We start from the raw sequence: 19,438 nt of genomic DNA, 5'->3' as shown, positions 1-19,438 counted from the left end.
CACACACACGAAAATTAGTAAAGTATTTGAATGTCCATCAAAAGGGAAATGATTGAAGATTGAACACATAATGGTAAATGCCAAACACAGGAGTTTAAAAAAAAAAAAGATGAGGTTGATATATTGAAACAGAAAAACTTGGAAGATATACTAAGTAGACAAAATTACAGATTAAGGTCCAGCAAGACATACACACTAATGACAGTTATTTCCTCTGGAGAGGGAGTGTAACTTGGGAGTTAAGGGATGAGAGGCTTCATTTTTAAATGAGAATGTTCTGCGGTACTTGTGGAATATGAAAAAATTAAAACGGAAGAAAAGCATTGGGTTAGAAGCGAGTTCTAGTCCTACTTCTGTGATTAGACAGTCACTTAAACCCTGTCGCAGTTTTCTCGTCTGGAGGACGATAATAGTATTGGCTTCATAGGATTGGTGTGAGGATAAGTTACTGTGTACGTGTGTAAAACTGTGCCAAACATATAGTAAGCGTTACGTATTTTTGATACTGTCATTGTCACATCTGTAAGTAGGGTACCAGTCCCGGTACGCCTGGTACAAAGACCCTTCTAAGTAAGAGAAGCGGAAGCGCCTGTCAAGCAGAACAGCAGCAGTAACCAATAGGAGGGATTAACAGACGTCCAGATCCAGGGCCCCAGGTTTTCGAACAGCGTTATTGGTCCAGGTTATGACGCAAACGAGGAGCCCGTCTCCTCATTGGGGACGACTGCTGTCGATTAGCGGGGGGGGGGGCGGAACCAGCTGGGGAGGGCTGTGCGTATCCCGCGGCGCTGTTTTCCGGCTTAGCCCTTGCGCATTAGTCAGGCTTTCTGGAAGTCCCGGCCTGCCCTGCGGCAGCTTCAGGCCGCGGGCTCTGGGAAATTTGACCAGGTGGGTGAGTCGCGCGTTTGAGGCTGGCTTTTCGTGGCGGGGCGGGCTGGAGGTCCGCGGCTCCGCCCTCTCCCCTGAGGCTCTCATGATGTCCTGGGTCGTGTGACCGTAAGACTCTCAGTGGCCGTGAGCCGGTGCCTCCTCCCTCTGTTTGGAGAGGCCTGGGAACATGGTAGGCTGGTGTACGGGACCTGTCGCCCTTTGGGGTTCCTGTCCGCTCTCTTTCCCCGTGAAATGTGCTTTGAAAGGCTCAGAGCCTTTTACCCTTGTGCTTTACGCGAATCAAACACTGGTTCACCGAGGCCCTATCGCTTCCTTGTGCGCCTTTGTGTTGGGCGGTGAGGACGCGAACACAGCTCAGACATGCTCCTTGCCCTCAGAGAGCTCCCAAACTGTGGAGTAGATAAACCCGCAGAAACAAGTTCTGGTGTTAGGTGGAGTAAGAGAAGGCGCCCTGAGAAAGAGTTATAGACAGGGCCGAGGAGTTCAGAGCGTCAAGAAAGCATCAAGAAGGTGGTGATGGTGCTGTTACCAATCCTCTTCCAGTGGGTTTTTTGTCTTCTTTGATGGACTCCACTCATTGAGAACATAAAGTTTACCGTATTTCTAATTTCTAGGCTTAGGTGCTCTTCCTCCCTAGCTTGGGAGGAATGGAGATTGGCAGCCCCTGGTGTTCACTTTCTCTGGAAAGAATGAAATCAGGTCTTGGGAAAAGGTTAGAGGGCAAAGACACTATGGAAAGCAGAGAGCCTGTTCCATGATGTGGGACCAGTTCACCTGTGCTGGATTGTAGACCATGTGTAGGAGAGTGCGCAGTGAGACTGGAGGAGTAGGTTAGATCTAGAATGCCAGGGAGAGCCTTTGCAGGTTAGGAGATCTTGGCTTATTTCAGTGGTATTAGGAAGTCTTGAAGGCTTTTGAGCAGAGCAGTTTACACAATTGAATTAGATTTGTAGAAAGTCAAGAAATCCAGATCTGCTCTGTAGGAAGACCAGGTAGACAGATGGAAGACTCTTGTACCCGCCTGGCCTAATGATGTGTCCCTGACCAGGGGTTCTCAACCAGGGAAGATTTTGACCCCCCAAAGATATTTGGCAAAATCTGGAGTAGTCTTGTCATGACTGACGGGTGCTCCTGACATCTAGTGGGTGGAGACAAGGGGTGCAGCTAAACATCCTACAATGCATAGGACACCCCCCCCCAACCCCCCGCCCCGACCCACACAGACAACAAAGACCTGTCTGGCCCCAAATGTCAATACTGTAGTGCTGAAGTTCAAGGGAATTCCCTGGAGGTCCAGCAGTTAGGACTCCACACTTCCACTGCAGGGGGCACGGGTTCGATCCCTGGTCGGGGAACTAAGATCTGCATGCCGCGCAGCGCGGCCAAAAAACAAAAACCTAAGCTTTAAAACAACAACAAAAAAATAGTGCTGAAGTTCAGAAATGCAACCCTAGAGCGATAGAAGTGGAAACGAAGGGGAGACAGATCTCAGAGACGTCTCAGCCAGAGACCAGTCTTCGCCTCCTTTCATATTCTTTACAATGCTTAAGTACTTTAAGCAGTCAATCAGGTCTAAAGACCCAGACTTCCTTGTCTTTTTTCACCCTTTCATTCCTTTGCAAAATATTTATTTTGCATGAGACACTATTCAAGGTGCTGTGATTCAGCAATGAACAAAACAAATTGCCTGCTCTCCAAGAACCTTACATTCTTGTAGGGATGACAGACATGAAACCAATAAATATATGTCAAGTAGTGAGATATGCTATAAAGAAGTTCCTGTAAGATAGAGCTTCTGTTATTATCACCACAGACCATTTACTCTGCATCTTGTAAGTGCCAAGCACTGGCCAGTTGCTTCACAAATAGCATTTCTAATCTTTTTCTCTATGCTGCAGGATTGGTATAGTTATGCTCAGATGAGAAAAAGAAGCTTAGAGAAGTTGAGTATTTTGCCCCACATCAGTTAATGAGGAGTTGAGCTGGCACTGGAAACTGGATCCACCTGACAGTCAAAGTCTGTGAGATTTCCATTAGGTAACACTGTCAGACTTGAATGGGAGAAAAAAAATCTATACCTTCTCACCCAAACTTAGCAAAGTGAAGTAGAAATGAAGTTCTTATTGGAGAGGCCCAGCTGGAAGTGATTCTCCACATTGTAGGAACTGCATTTGAGAACACATGAGCCTCAGTTGAATTCGTCTTCATTACTCACATTCTCTCAGGTGGCTGATGGCAGGTCCTGACATCTCAGAGAGGTTGGCAACTTGGAGGTCCCCCACCAGCTCTTCAGACTCTCATGTTATTGGCAACTGCTGGGCCTCACTCACAAGCTTTCAGCCAGCTCTGGGAGCTGTGCTTATGATGGCTGCAGCCCAAACTACATTCAACGAGAAGATCCTGGAGCTGAAGCAATTCCCGACACGTCTTCCTTTCTGCATGGGAAGATCCAAGCCTGGGTGAGGGGGCATCATCCAGGAAGCGTTGAGAAGGCAGTGACCTTGGTGCAGCATTTAGAGTGAGAACCCAGAAGACGAAGGCAATGGTGAGAAGGGGAGTAAGGAAAGAGAAATGGGATCAGGTTGGAGAGGGCCTGGGTTAGGGGACAGGCAGTTGGAACAAGGTGGAGAAACTTGATTTAGCTGCTGCTTCTCAAGCACTTCTTTGTTTTCCTGATTGGTGTCCATGCCAGCTTTTAAGAGAACAGATTTTCTTTCCCCTTTGAAGGAAGGAGGGTGGGTGGAGAGAGAGTTTGGACCCTCATCAATCACCGAGCTTTCAGTAGGTCTCAGCTGCCAAGAATAAAGGAAGGGAAGTATTTGTTCCTGTAGAACTCAGGCTTTCTCCTCTGCAGGTTATAATGACCTGAGCCAGCTCTGTAAACGATAATCTTCTGGTTCTTGACATGCCTGTTGTAAGACAGAGGGATTGTAATGCTCAGCTAGCTGTGGGAACTTTGGTTACATCCTCAGTGTCTGGGTCACACCTCTCACAAAACAGATAAACAGAACTGGATTTCTGGTCAGGAGAGGGCCAGACTGGGACCTGCTGAGGACTGATAGTAATGCTGCAAGATACAACAGCACTGTGGGGCCCTGGGCAGGGGCTGCCCAGACCTCCCAGCACTGCCCTGAGCACACAGGACTCAAGCGCTCTCTGCTGTTCTGCTCAGCCACACACATCACATTCCTCAATCAAGTTTCTAACTCTGGCTTTGCAGGCATCTCCGTTCCTATACTTTTTCTCCCTGGGCCCATATGATGATCTTTGGCGGGGGAGGTAGGGTGTCCATTGATGGGGTTTATTTCCAGGTGATGGTGTTTGTGCTCCAAGAAGAGCCAGCAACCGGGGTTATGGCGGGGGGTGGGGGCAGTTACCAGGCTTCTGTTGGAGACCATGAAGCCCATCCTCAGGGGCTTTCCCAAGAGAAGAGGCAGAGCTATGCTCAGACCACTCAGACCCTGGGGCTTTAAAGAACAACCCACCTATTTGAAGAACAGAGTCTCAGGCTGGAAAGGGGAGAGGCAGGAAGAATCCAGGAATGAGAGGTTGTCCGTGCCTGTGCCATCCATCAGAGACGTGACCTTATCGTTCTGTCATGACCACAGTTGGGAGCAGGAAGCTAGTGATTTGGGACGCAGTTGTGGTTCTGAGGCAGCTCAGTTCCATATAGAGGCTTTGTCGTTCCCTCTGGTTCTCCCTTCAGAAAACCTCATTCCATGATAGCTCTTAGAAGGGTCACGTATGAATCAGGTCTAGGGGCTTACATGGTGACCTGCTGCCATACAAGGCAGAGGGCCGGATCTTAGTTTAGACCTATAAGACTCTGCCACTGTCAGGTGCGGCACTGGGGTCCTGACTCTATTCTGTTCTGCCCAGCCACACGTACTGTGCCTCGATGGAAGGGGTACCTTTTGACCATCCTGTATAACAAGTGAGATCTCTGATGGGTCTCCTTTTCTGTCTTTTTAATGGGTTTCTTTTTGCTTTTTCTCACTTTTGGCTGTAAAAGTTTCTTAGGAACCATGTCTAATCTATACTGTGTAATAACTAGCTCTTAATCTTGTGCCAGGCACGACACCATGCCTGGGAGGTAGTTGCTGGTAATGGGTGTGACATGAAACCTCAACTGTGCCTTCCTCCTCCCCAGGAGGCTGGGCCTACGGCCCCTGCCACAACAAGGCTGCCCTGGTGGCATGAACATGTAGTATAAGGTCTGTGTTTGGAGGTTTCACAGAAATTGTTAGCCAGAAAGAGTGTTGAGAGTGAGAGTGAAAAATTAAAAGGTTTTGAAATTGATCTGACCCAGGTTCAAAATCCAGCTCTTTCACTTTAATCGCTATGCAAGTCACTTTAAACCTATGATAGCAGGTGTGCTATTGGGGCTACCAGGAAGACTTTACTTGCAAATCTCAGTAAATCCCCAATTTATCAAAAACTCCAGAAGTGCCACTAGAATGGCCAAGTGTACAGGGAATGCCCGAGCAGCTTCAGGACCACAGCTTTCTCCAGATGCCAGAACAGGGTGGCACAAGTTCAAAATCCTTCAGGCTAACTTCCATATCACAGGGAGTAGCCAGGTTAATTGCTAGTGTCCTGTGACCTGCACTCAGTCCTTCTCTTTGTCTCTACCCAGAAGCCGAGCCGAGGACGAGCAGCAGGACTGCAAGGAGGCTGGAGCTGATGATGGTGAAAGCGAGGATTCGCCTGTGATGACGTCAGCGATGACATGGGCACAGTCTCACCCGGGACCCCAGCAGTCCTGGCTGTTCCCAAACTGACCGGTAAGGCAGTCCCTCACAGGAGAGGCAGACGAGAGGTGGCAAGAGGAAAGGAAGTCGGGTAGGAGGCCTGAGGGGCCCAGCTCTGGCTTTGGCTGTGACCACCCATCAGCCACCTTAGGCTGAGGAACCACAGCAGATGTGTGAAAAGGGAACGGTGTGCAGGCTTTGCGCTACTTCTCTGGGTTGTGAGAATATTTATTTGATCCTGTCTGTGGCAAGTGGTTAGCAGTCCTTGGAAAAAAGGCATGCTGTCAACTGAAAAACTGTATCAATGAGTTAAAATGTTTCAGTGAGGAAGGGATGTACAGACTATACGGAGAGCCCCAGTTTTAAACGTACAGGGGAAAACTGGCTTTTCAATGGATATCTGAAGGGCTGAAGCAAACCAGGAGTATAAGTTACACGTCAGAGGAAATGGATAGACTTGGGGGTGTTGCCTTTTGTACAACCTACTTCAAATGTATTCTCAAGTGGTTGGTGCAGTGATCAGGCTGATTTGTCAGTGGGACGTAGACACTAAGGTAACAGAGGTGTAACTGTAGGAAGCAGCGACCACACAGGGAGTAGGGGGAAAGGTTGGGTTTTTCAGAACTCGGAAGCAGGTTGGGTTTATCAGAACTCGGAACTTAGAAGAGTGGCCCTGCGGAGCTGGAACTCAGATCTTGGGGTTTGGGGGCTGGGTGTGCTGCCTGACTTGTGCTGTATTTCTGAGGGGTCCAGTAAGGCTGGTTCTGGAAGGAAGATACAGTGTCTGTTTCGTTCACTGCTTTGTATTTGGCTTCTGTGTCATACCTGGTACTTTATAGGCAATCAAATGTTTCCTGAATGAATGAATAACTGGATGTATTCTCCAGTTCTTACTGTCTGCTCCAGACCCTCCAGAGAGGCTGACAGGCAAGGGCTGGGCGCTCTAGTACTCTGTGTTCTTTCTCCTGCCCAGCAGACTAGAGGATAAAGCAATTTGGATGGTGGAGGCAATCTAAGAATGCAAGGAGTTCAACAGTTGCATCCCAGTTTCCCTGGTTACCGCAGACCCAGGGGTGGGAGGAGCCTGCCTGTGAGGCCTGGGTACCTGCGCTTCCTTAGTGATTCCATTGACTTTCACTGGCTCTCCTCACTTATCAAAGCCAGCTTCTTTGAGCTGGTGTACAAAGCCCTTCAGTAGTTGATCCACCCCGGGCTGTCCCCCTCTTCCCCACCATGATCTCCAATGAAGTCAGGCTGTGCCCCAACAGGTCACATTCAAGCCCATCTCTTTGCCTTTGCCTGAGCTTTCCTAAGGTATCATTTTTTCCCCCTCTCTGTAGAGCAGAGGTAAGTATGTGACTCTGGGAACTGGCCTGCATAGCTTGTCCACTGGGCCATGTTCAAGGACCGTGTATGCAGAGAACTGCGGGATGGGCCAAGCGAGACTCAAGCTGAGGAAACACTGAAGTATATTTTTCTGTCCTGCCTTTGCTTCTCCTTTTCTAAATTAAATTTTTTTTGGCTTTGAGGTATACATTCTGCTTTGCTCATCTGTAATTCCTCAAGAAGGCTTAAAGCAGAGACCATGACACTTGCTTTTCAACAAAGCTTAGGCAAGGTACTGACAACTTGCATGCACAGGCCAAGAACCATGGACAACTTACCCATCTTTCACATTTTATCAGATTTCACAAAAGCTTAAACATCTATGCCTTGTTCTGGATCAGTAAGCTTTAATTTTGGCTCTTCATGCTCCTCACACCCACCCTTCTTTTCACCTGTAGTCAGAACTGCCTGCAGCCCCTGTGTTTTCCTTACTCCCCAACCCAACTGTATTCCTTCTCTCCCCATTTCCTGTCCCTTATTCCTTCTCTGCATGTTCTACTGTCCTGAAGCAGGTTCTACCCTTGGATCCTCTTGAGGACCGTGCAGGCTTCTGCATGAGAATAAAGTTTCTAATGGAGAAAATTACAATCAAAGGCCAAAGAAGTAGAGGGAGAAACACCTTTATTGTCAACAGAAGCAGTAATGGTTATAAGCTTGTAGAAAGTGTTAACTATAAGAGACAATAAACCAGGAACTGGGGTGGAGGTGATGGTAAAATGAGGAATCTTACAAAGATTAACCTAGATGTTACCCTTGCTCTGAGATTACGTCACCAAGGGAAACAGATTTAATATTGCCCAGTGGCTTAACCTCTCCTTCCTTTCCTTTTTTCTTTCTTTGGTGGTGGCTGGATTACAGAGTAGTGATCTGCTCTGAAGTTAGCAGTAGTACCTAACACTAGGTGCCAGAGGTCAGTTGTTGGTTTAGAATACATCCAGGCTGTTAACTTCTAGATATGCTTCCCATGAGGGTGGAGAATTTCTTCTCTGACATGGCCCAGAAACAGTGCTCAGGCCACTAGCCCCCCCATTCTTTGTTGGGAACAGTCATACCCAGGTTTCCTGGCAGGAATTATGGATCCTGTAGCCTTGTTCCTTTCAAACAGAATTGAAATCAACAATGAGACAGGACCCAGGAGTCCCATGCAGAGCCAGAAAGAGTTCAGCATTCTTACCCTGATTCCTATTCCTGGACGTGGTTCTTAAGAATAAACCTATAGCTAAGCTGGGGATTGCCCAGTAGAACTCTCCACAAGCAGAAGGAAGCGCCGAGAAACACATGTTGACGTAAGGAATTAATCCGTCGGGTTTCTTCCACACTTATAGCACATGCCTTCCTTCCTGTGATATGGGAACCTCTTCTGTGTGCACCCCCTGATGGTGGATGAGGGCAGGGTTCTTAGTGAAGATTTTCTCACACCGAGAGCACTGGTAAGGCTTTTCCCGTGTGGGTTTTCTGGTGGGCACTCAAGTGGGAGCCGTTGTTGAAGCTTTTCCCACACTGCCCGCACTTGTATGGGCTCTCCCCAGTGTGGACTCGCCGGTGAGCGCTGAACTGGGAGCTGTTGTTGAATCTCTTTGCACAGACAGTGCACTGATAAGGCTTCTCCCCCGTGTGGGTCCTCTGGTGGACAATGAGGCTGGAGCTCTGGTTGAAGCTTTTCCCACATTCCCCACACTGGTAGGGTCTCTCCCCTGTGTGAGTTCTTAGGTGGGCAGTGAGGTTGGAGCGCTCACTGAAGCCTTTCCCACACTCACTGCACTTGTGAGGCTTCTCTCCCGTGTGGATTCTCTGGTGTCGAACAAGATAAGAACTTCGGCTAAAGCTTTTCCCACATTCGTGACATTTAGAAGCTTTTTCCACTTTGGGGACTGGCTGGTGGTGAGAGGGAAAACTCTGAGAGCAGTTTCTCCCACACAGGAAATGTGTACAGGCCTTTTCCCCAGTACGAAGTCTCTGGTGACTCATCCTCTTCTGGGATGGGGGTTTCTCCTCACTCTCCCCTGGAGAACATCTTCGTTGCCTTTTTGACACTGGAGCACCTGCCCAGCCTCTTTTTAGCTCAGAGTGCCAAAAGACTTCACTGGACTTTCTCTGAAAAGGCTTGTTCATTTCTGCTTCCTCTGTATCATCCCATTTCCGATTCTCTTTTGTAATCCCGCTTTTGATCTCAATACCTGCAAGAACAGAAATACATCAGACTGTCGGGACTTCCCTGGTGGTGCAGCGGTTAGGAATCCGCCTGCCAATGCAGGGGACACGGGTTCGAGCCCTGGTCCAGTAAGATCCCACATGCCACGGAACAACTAAGCCTTTGTGCCACAACTACTGAGCCTGCGCTCTAGAGCCCACGAGCCACAACTACTGAGCCCGCGCGCCTAGAGCCTGTGCTCCGCAACAAGAGAACTACCGCAATGAGAAGCCCGTGCACCACAATGAAGAGTAGCCCCCGCTCGCCACAACTAGAGAAAGCCTGTGTACAGCAACAAAGACCCAACGCAGCCATAAATAAATAAATAAATAAATAAAAATTTAAAAAAAACTAAAAAGAAATACATCAGACTGTGGAGCAGGAAAACAATGGAATGAGGAAAGAATTACAACTAAACTACCTTTAAGAAGAAAAACTAATTGGAATTCTCATGTGATTCAGTCTTCTGCTAATTAAAAACCTAAGTTTTATTTTCCAATTGTAATATTTTTAAGCTCCAAATTCTATGATCACAGGTAAATATACCGAAAACTCCATCCACCCACTTTGCTCCTATTGCACCTCTTTTTGGATGTTCTGACACAATGACAGAATGAGGCAAGGAGTCAAGCTCTTTGTCATCTCTCTCAGTTCTTGAATGGCCTGGCTTCTGGGAAGAGTAACAAAAGGCCACCCCGGGTTTAACCATCTCAAACAGGAAGAAGGCAAGTTGCTGGGCATCTGGGAAACCCAGGCTTAGATTTGAAAGGAGGGTCAATGCTGGAAAAGGAGAGAGAGTCTGGGCTGGAGACCTGACTGGCCATCTATGGAAGCAAAGTAAGTGCAAATCCATGGGGAAAAAATGACACGGACCCTGTGAAAGAGGCCAGCAAAGTAAAATCAGGGCTCTGAAGTGCAAAGGAAATAATCCTTAACCATGAAAACCAAGACTCTCTGGCCTATGTCAGGTCATACATCAAGATGATGACAAGGCCAGGAGCAGAATGGCTCTCTGGTGATGCTAGGCTAACGGCCCTAAGTGGACTTACCCATGCTTTGACCAAGAGTCAAAGCCAAGAGTCTTACCACGTCTGTTTGGGAACAGGTCTGGCAGGCCAACCCTCCTAACCGCCTGGCCAGGATCCCTGAAATCCTCTTCCTCCCAGTCCTCACCATCCACGGTGGTACATTCTCCAGCCTCTGTGGGCCCCCCATTCTGCTGACTCAGCTCTCTAGCCTCAACTTCCCTCTTGGCCAGGAACAGCACTGCTTGCCATAGTAGGTGCAGAGGCCCAGGGGCTGGAAAGGGCATCAGTTTCCTCGTAAAAGATACAAGGCTCAGGCACACAGCCTCTCCTCATGTTGCGGGAACTCGACTGCAGGCTTTTGAACTTGGCGCGATGCTGCTCTGGGGTCTGCAGAAAGCTTTGCTCCTGGAGTTGTTCCACCAAGGCCCTGGAGACCTGGCTGTTCTGCTGATGGGTCTGGAGTTTTTCATAAAACTGAGAATTACTGAGAATGGCCAGGAGTGTCTTGGTCTCTTCATAGCCCCAGTGCACACTTGCTGCCAGGAGACAACTCAGTGATCAGAGCAGGGTGGACCGATACCACAGTGCATGGTTTTAGCAGCCCAGGAAGCTACATCCTAGTCTCTCAAATTATGCCATGCTGGCTACTGTCATTCCTGGGGAGATCTCACTGTGGGCTTGTTCCTAAAGCAACAACTTCCAGTGAAATCCTCTCCAGCTGAGGAGGGTTTGTAGAGTCTTTACCAAAGCTTCTGCTTTTATTTCTCTTTATCCTGAATCCCACTAATTTCCCCTGAGAGATGATTCAGGATAAGCCTCGTGCTTGTCTGTCTCCAGGGTGGGAATCTCTGAGGGTGAGTGGCCATATAAGAGGACCTGGTGAACAGGTAAGACTTGGATGGAAGCAAAGATTCACAAGAGAGAAGATCGGATGATAGGATACTTCTGCTAAGTCCCACCTCTGATGTCTGAGTCCCTCCTGATCTGGCTCCTGTACATCTGTTTATATCTCTTGTCATCCCTGTGTATGCAAGAAACTGAATTACTGCAGGTAGTGTCCCAAGGTGAGAATAAGTAGTAAAGGTCTGGGAAGAGCAGTTCAGGAAGGCTGGTTACTCAAGAACACTCAGCACAGGCCCCTCAGGGGCTGCCCATCTGGGCCGGTGGCTGAGGGCCATTTGTCTAGAGCCATCCCAGCAAATGCATTCTGATCACACCTGGTCATGATGCTCTGAAGGGCACGCAGCCTCTTCTCATCACTCTCTAGTCCACTCTGCTCTGAGCCACTGTCTTCTCGTGCCTGGATTACTGCAGTGGCCACCTACCTGGTCTTGACTCTCCTCTGGACCTCCTACAGTCTCTCTCAATCCAGCTGTCAAAGTGGGCCCCTCCTTTTCATTCAACTCAACTAACCTGTGTGAGTGCCAGCAGGCCAGTTTCTGAGAAATGCAACTGTCATATGACATGGACCCTGCCTTCAAGAAGACCACAGTCCTCCAAAGGTCTCCGTAACAAAACAGAGACACAAACACGTGTTTAAATAGAGTTAAGTGTCAAATAAATTGAAATTCTCAACGTGATCCTTTTAAAACTATTACTCCTCTGCTCAGAATCCTGCAAGGCTACCCCATTTCACACAGAAAAAGTCAGAGTCCTTACAAAGTCCTCTATGTAGGGCCTGAGGCCCTAGGTTAGTGCTTCTCAAAGTATCTGTGAAGAACCAGGTTTTTTGTTTTTCAAAATACATTGAATATGCAGTTAGATGGTGCAGCAATGTCAGATTGCTATAAAAGTTTCTAAACGCTTGCTCTCAATTTCACTCTCAGTAGTGCTGCCCCACGTGATCTGGTTCTGACCTCATTTATTACTCTCATCCCCTCTCAACCTGCGCCAGGCACACTGGCCTCCTTGCCCAGGCTCCTCCGGCTCAGAGCCTTTGCACTGGTGATCCCCTCTGACTGTTACAGTCTCCCCAGAGAGCCACACACTTCACCCCTTCTCCTTCACATCTCTACTCTAATGTCATTTTCTCAGTGAGGACTACCCTGACAACCCAAATTAAAAATGCAACCCACCCTCTGTCCCCACATGCTCCATCACTCTTCTCCTGCCCCACTGCCCTGCAGCTACAATGGAACCTGATTCCCAGACTGCGATGACAGCTCTCTGAATCCACACAGCGGCACCAGTTGGGACATCACCCACCTTCCACGGAGAACACAGTGCTCCTTCCCCAGGCTGACATTAGCTTTGTTCTTTTATGTTCAGTTAACAAAATCTAGATATAACACCTACTCACACAATTTACTTCTTAGGTCACAGAAACACCCCAGGCTTTGGCTTTCCAATTTCACAACTCAGAAGAAAATCCCCTGGGTTACCAAGACAACATAATGGTTTAGGTACTGCTTTTCCCTGTGTGTAACCTGCAGGTGGCCAAGTGAATGGCTTTATGTTGGGTGTCCACTAGAGCCCTCATCCCAGCATTTCCCCAGCAGTGAGGGAACAGGAACAATCCTCAACTTACAGCTGGAAGGCAAGGCACAGAGTGGGGGCATGGTTTGCTTATAGGTGACAGTACCAGGACACGTGTGCTGAGAGGCCCTCACCCAAGTGGCTCTGGAGCTGGCTGTAGGTGTGGGGGCTCCAGTTTCCTGGACTGGCTGCTTCCTGTCAAATTTGTAGCTGTCTGAGCCCCCAGCTGTGTCCTCGAGCCTCGCCTCTTTGCGCTTCCATGGCCCTTGGCTTGGCCCTTTGGCCTCAACAGCCCTGTCTGCCGAGCTCCTGGGAGAACTGGAGGAGCCCTGTAAGGCCGGCAGAGCTTCCTTCTCCTCCTGAAGGGCACAGGGTGCCTGGCTGCAGCAGGCTGCAGTCACTGGCCCAGAGGCTTCTGAACTGGTTCATGCTGTTCCAGAGTCTGGTGGAAACCTCGTTCACACAAGAACTCAGCGACTTCCCCACATAGCTGGCTGCTCTGCTGGTGCTCCTGGAGTTCCTCATAAAACCGAGGCTGCTGAGAACAGACAGGAGAGTCCTGGTGTCCTCAGCCGCCCACGGTGGGCCAGCCTCTGTCCCATTTGCTGAGTCTGGCTCTTGTGCTTCACCCTTGATTTCTTCTTCCCTGTTTGCTGGTGTCTCATGGGCTTTCACTCTAGTCTCCCTCGTGGAAGTCTTAGGCCTTTTCTTTGTCCTGCAGCCCTGCATATCTGGGGTCCCTGCGTGTTCTCTGATCCAGCCCAGAATGTCCTTCCGACCATGAATGAGCAACCCTGCATGTGGAGACGCAGGGAGGAGACATCAAGGCTGCAGAGCATCTGTCTGAATCTGATGGTCGGGGAGGCTTCTCTGAGGAGGAGCAGCCCAGATGGGGCAAAACTGATTTGAAAAAAGGCAAGAGATTGGTCCAGAGACTCTGAAAAAGGGCTCCTGTTGCCTCCCGAAGGGCCTGGGCATAGAAGTAGACTGTCACGGTTGGAGTCTCTTGTCTTTCAGTCTCCTCTGCTCCCCAGGACCTATCACAGCTGTGTGTGTGAGCACAAGTTCACTCACCTCTCCCCTGTTCCCAACACAGCCTGTGCCTCCCTAGCTGCTGTCTGTCTTCCCTCCCCCCTCATCCTCTGCCTCCCACATGCTCTGTCCCCACTGCCCCTGTCATGAGCCCGTGCTTTCCCTTCCTTCTATCCCTCTGTCCCTCTCTGTGTCTTCCTTTCTCTGTGTCTCTTGTCATCTCTCAGTATGTTCCTGTTCCTTCTTTCCCCCCACCCAACAGGCTCCCCACTGCCTCTCTGTCTCCTTTCCTCTTGGGTTCTTTTGGTCTGTCTCCAGACAACTGAACACATCCACTCTGGACCTAGAGGGAACGTGGATCCTTACCCAGCCAGGCGTTTCTGTCACTCTTCTGTGTAACATCCCTGTAGAGGGCCCTCTGTTCGGGGCCCAGGTGTATCTGCCCTTCCTGACAGAGGGATATGGCTCTGTCCTCACACGTGGCTCGTCCCTGTAACAACACCGGGGTCTGCTGCTACCGATAAAATAGCACTGCTCTAGCTTGGGGGGTGGGCAGAGACAGGACCACAGGTATCAGATCAGGGGCAAAGCAAGGCAGGGAGAGGTCAGGCCTCCAAGAGAAGGATCGGGATGGGTAAAGAGCCATATGATGATGTCAGTGGACAGAACAAGGAAACAACCCAAGAGAAACTCAATGGACCACGTAAAAATCTTTCCAGCATCTCCAGAAAAGAAGGGATTTTAGGCTGAGAGTGAGCGCAAGATGAAAGGGGAACTTAAAGAGATAAAAGATACCCACCATCGCTCACCTGGGCCCCAGCTATGTGGAGCACAGCACCTGTCTCCTGGTCTCCAAGACCCCTCCTCTGAGGAAGGTTCCTGGGAGCCTGCAGAGTAAGCCAGGCTAGGGGAGAAAACAGCCACTGTTAGAGGGTGGTGGTCTCCACATAACAGCCACACAGCAGAGGTTGTGAGTGGGGTCCCCAGGCCAGCAGCCTCAGCAGCACTTGGGAGCTCATCAGAGATGCATATTCCTGGGCCCCACTGGGATATGATGAATCAGCAACTCTGGGGGTGAGGCCTGGGAATCTGTTTAACACTCCCTCAGGTGAGTCTGATGCATAGTCAAGTTTCAGGACCACTGCCACAGCCAATGGTCTGTGTGTTAAGAAATTCCTTTTACCAGATCCCTCCTGACATAATAGCTTTAAAAAAAGTTTTTTTCATTCTAAAGAAATAATGTGCATAGTATATTTTTTAAAAATTTTAATAGAATACTTGGGAGCAAGGGGAGGGAATGTCTCATTGTCCAACCACTCAGAGATGACTATAATGCTCTTTTTTTTTTTTTTTTAATTTATCTAGTTTTTGGCTGTGCTGGGTCTTCGTTGCTATGCGCAGGCTTTTCTCTAGTTGCGGCAAGTGGGGGCTACTCTTTGTTGTGGTGTGTGGGCTTCTCATTGCAGTGGCTTCTCTTGTTGTAGAGCACAGGCTCTAGGCGCATGGGCTCAGTAGTTGTGGCTTGCAGGCTCTAGAGCACAGGCTCAGTAGTTTTGGCGCACAGGATTAGTTGCTCCACAGCATGTGGGATCTTCCTGGACCCGTGGGCTGAAACCCGTGTCCCTTGCATTGGCAGGTGGATTCTTAACCACTGCGCCACCAGGGAAATCCCCTATAGTGCTCTTAAAAATACCACGGGAATTTGATTCTTTTTTTTTCAGACCAAGATAATACATTTTTTTCCAGATCCCCATTTTCAAGAATAGTACAAAGGAAATGGTACGTTTTGATGGCTTATTAGTGGAACTTGACCCCTGGGGAGGTTTCACCACTTGGGAGCAGCCCACAGGTACGGTGAGCTGAGGTTGCAGAACATGGAACACAGTGAGTCCTGCCCCCTTTACTCAGACCCCAAAGCCTCAGAAATCACACACCAAAGAGCACAGATGTTCCCAAGGATTAAAAGTAAATAAATTCTAAATGGCAAAGTTTTCTAACATATTGATAGTGTATTTACTTCACTTAAAAAATACAAAAGCAAATAAACTCTTAAGACTGTTTCTCATTTCATCAACAGAAGCTTGCCTTTTTAAACAGCATGAAGACACAGTGCTTTTCTTTAGGATCTGAGTTACATAAAGATGAGGTGGCTTTAAAATAATTACTTAGAAACCTGTAAGGGCAGCTTTGAATTACGCAGAAAAGGCAGCAGTGGCCTTTAGATAATCTAGAAATGTATGCAGCCAAAGTGCTTTACAGAAAGAGACTTATAAAGATAGAACCTTGGTCTGTCTGCGCAATGGAATATTACTCAGCCCCAAAAACAAACCAAGTAGTGATACTTCGTAGGCTGGAAACGTGATAAATGAGAGAGGCTAGAAACAAAAGGTCATATATTGTAGGATTCTATTTCTATGAAATGTTCAGAACAGGCAAATACAAAGAGAGAGAATGAGGAGCAACTGCTTAATGGGCATGGCGTTTATTTTGGGGAGGATGGAAACTTTTGGAACGAGACAGAGGTGGTGATAGTACCACACTGTGACTGTACTAGATGCAACTGAATGGTTCACTTGAGATGGCTAATTTTACATTAGGTGATGAATTTGAGATCAATTAAATTTAATTAAATTTTTAATTAACCTTTTTCTAAAAAATTAGGACAAATTTTAAAAAAAGCACTGGAAGAAAGGAAAAACTAATAGGAGAAATGTATTTTGGAAGAGATTAAGCTGGATGGAAGGGGGTTACGTCTTCAAGTTCATGAAGAACCGCTCTGTTGAAGGTGAGGTAATTATGCTCACCTTTAGTAACACCTGATTCAGAAGCAATAGAATTAAATTGTAATAAAAGAGAATTAAGCTAACACATAAAGGATCTCCACCCACATTTTAAGTGCTAGTACCATCAACTATAATTTGAAATCTTGATTTTTGGATGTATCTCAAAGGCATTTAATCTGGAACCCAGGGGCCAACTTGAGCTCAGACCTGCATTTCCAAGAGATGATTGTCCCTCACATCTTGGGGGAGGGCAGAGGCTTCTGCTTACCTTCTGACTGTCCCCACGGTCTCCGGGGTGAGCTCCGTGACCCCTTCACAGTCCATTCTTCTGGATGAACCCCCTGTTTCAGGTGGGATCTCAGTGATTCTCTGGCTGCTCCCAAGGAGGCCGTCTCCTCGATGGGCATTTTCAAGTCCTTCCCAGATTCCGGGACCTGAGAACAGACCCCATCATCTGTCACTACAAATTCCTGTGTAAAGTGACAGAGGAGAGGTACTGAGAGGCAGCTGAGGTATCACCTCCCTTACTGCTTCTCACCTCCACTTCCTGCTCTCCCCTTCACCCCCCTGATGGGTTTCAAATAGCCGTTTTAACCCTTACATTCCTGTACTGTTTTCATTCACATTAAGAGTGTGATCCTGAAATGGTGGTGGACAATAAGGGAGAGATGGTCCACACAGAAATGGCAAGGGGAACGGGGACCAGGATGACTGTTAGCACAGAGGGATTCCCGCTCTGCTTAGGTCCCTTCTCCAAACTCTTAACTTCGTACATGTGCTCCACTGCCCTTCTCCATCCATCCTGGTTATTATTAACAGTCGCCAAACCATGGATATTAAATTAACTTCCCCTGTTTCTAATGCATCACCACCATACTGCTCCCCCGTCCAAATTCTGTCAAAACCTCTCAATCCTATGAAATTTCACTGACACCCCCTTCGCCACTCTTCCTCCTACAGCTGGTGTGCACATCTGCCTCCTCGCAGGGAAACACAAGCACGTCCTGATCCAGCCATGCAGACTCGGGCGCCAGCGGGCTGCTTCCTGCTCTGGCCACAGTCACATTCAGGCTGGCATTCCTCTGACCCACACTCCTCCGTTACTCGTTGCCTCTCCCAGATTTCTGACCTGGATTTCAGCCGCCTTCTTCCCACAGAATTTCCCACAACTGAAGCCCTCATGTTTCTTTTCCTTCTCCTGTGCCTTTCACACCCCGCTTCTCCCAAAATATACAAGACGTTACACTGAGTGGATCTCAGACCTAGTCCTTACCTCTACAAGTGGGTATTTTGTGAAACTCATCACTGTCCCAAACTGACCACTTAATTCAGGCAGCAAGGACCAGCTCTAATACGACTTTGTTTAGTGTACAACACATGGCACACTACTTCAAGGAACCTTCTAGCAAGAGAGATTAGATTTAAATTCACCACCATCTCTAATTTTCCTGACCTGCTGAGTGAAGGATTGTTGTCCTTTTCCTCGCCTTGTTTTGGAGAGTGTTATCTCACTTTAATTAGTGACTCCAAGGATTCAGTGAATATATGAATGTCTAAGTTATTTCACCAAATGAGAAATTCTTCCCATAGACCAAGGGCATAGGACCAAGGCAGGATAGCTAATACTTTCTGGGCAGCAGACAGCTTCTGGCATTTCTCAGCTAAGCGCCTCTCCAGTAACTGGATTCTTGTGCTCCTCACACCAACTTCTTCATGACTAAAACCACAAGGTTCTGACTGCCTTTTCTCACCTGCTGCCCAGGTGCTCTCTGTACATCCTCAACCAGAGCCACAGCTTCGTCACCATTTTCTGGACACTGCTCCCTCACCCAGCTCTGGATCTTTTCTGGCAAGATGGTCAGAAACTGCTCCAAAACCAGCAGCTCCAGGATTTGCTCTTTTGAGTGTGTCTTAGGCCTCAGCCACTGACAACAGAGTTCCCAGAGTTTGCTAAAAGCTTCATGTGGACCAGCTACCTCCTGGTAGCAGAACTGCCGGAAGCGCTGGCGGGAAGCTTCAGAGTCAGGGCCGTTGTTGTGCAGGGCTGATTTCCGTCCCTGTGTGGAATCCTTGCTTGGGGATGGGTGTGCCTGGGAACTCCTTATTGCAGCCATGGTTTGCTTCAATGAACTGGCTCACTGGTTGCCACTTCCATCCTGCAGATCAGATTCCATCTCTTTTCTTATCACTGGGAAGAGGGTCTCCTGGATACCAGTGAAAAGTGTGTCTTTCTGGAATCAGAGACATGAGCATTTCATAGACATGCAGACTCAGAGGCACACTTGAAAAAGGCTCAGTGAGGCTGAAAAGAATGGAAAAAGACAGCATGAAACCATCCCATATTCCTCCACTCTAGTTCTTATGGTTTATTTCTATCCTTTTCCTTTACTCCCTCTTCAATCCAAGCCAAGTAGCCAAAGTACTAAAAATATCAAAAAACATAGTTTTCTCCCTAACCAAATTTCTGTGGATGAATTCCCCAAACTGTCCCTCAGTGTAGTCCAGCTGTTCCTTCTCGTGTTCCCCATGTGCCTGGGTCTTGTCCCTGCCCTCCCTACCCTCAGAGGCCTGGACCCAGCCTCCCAATTGCCACCTTTTCTTAAGGAGGGAAAAGTATTAATCTCTTTATCACTATCACACTCTCCTCCCTCCCACCACCACCACACACACAATGAGGATGAGAAATGATTGTTCTGGTTTGCTTTTATTTTCCAGCATTCCTTCCCACTTCTGACAACAGCATCTTCTCCCTTTATGAAAAGGCCCCTCTCTATTTCATTGTCTCTGGTGGGGCTGTTCATTACAGTACCCTTCCCCCAACCCCAGGAATGGGCAACTCACATAGGCTGGGCCTGTCAAAATTCTCTGGGATTTTACATACAGCTGGGGTGAAAAAAGTTG

The 19,438-nt window shown here is 48.2% G+C and overlaps 1 protein-coding gene across 1 annotated transcript; it reads right to left on the bottom strand.

Moving 5' to 3' along the window:
- Nucleotides 1-7,632: 7,632 nt before the first annotated feature.
- Nucleotides 7,633-18,651, bottom strand: ZSCAN32 (zinc finger and SCAN domain containing 32). Its single transcript, XM_057529886.1, is given in 9 exon segments — nucleotides 7,633-8,468; nucleotides 8,470-9,205; nucleotides 10,306-10,460; nucleotides 10,462-10,797; nucleotides 12,190-12,199; nucleotides 14,142-14,244; nucleotides 14,564-14,658; nucleotides 16,806-16,971; nucleotides 18,289-18,651. Coding segments are annotated over 9 exon segments (2,085 nt in total). The 3' UTR covers nucleotides 7,633-8,347.
- Nucleotides 18,652-19,438: the final 787 nt, after the last annotated feature.

Source organism: Balaenoptera acutorostrata, chromosome 15, assembly GCF_949987535.1.
Source record: "Balaenoptera acutorostrata chromosome 15, mBalAcu1.1, whole genome shotgun sequence".
Taxonomy (NCBI): Eukaryota; Metazoa; Chordata; class Mammalia; order Artiodactyla; family Balaenopteridae; genus Balaenoptera; species Balaenoptera acutorostrata.
Note: the sequence above shows the minus strand (reverse complement) of the source record. Positions and strands in the feature narration are given on the sequence as shown.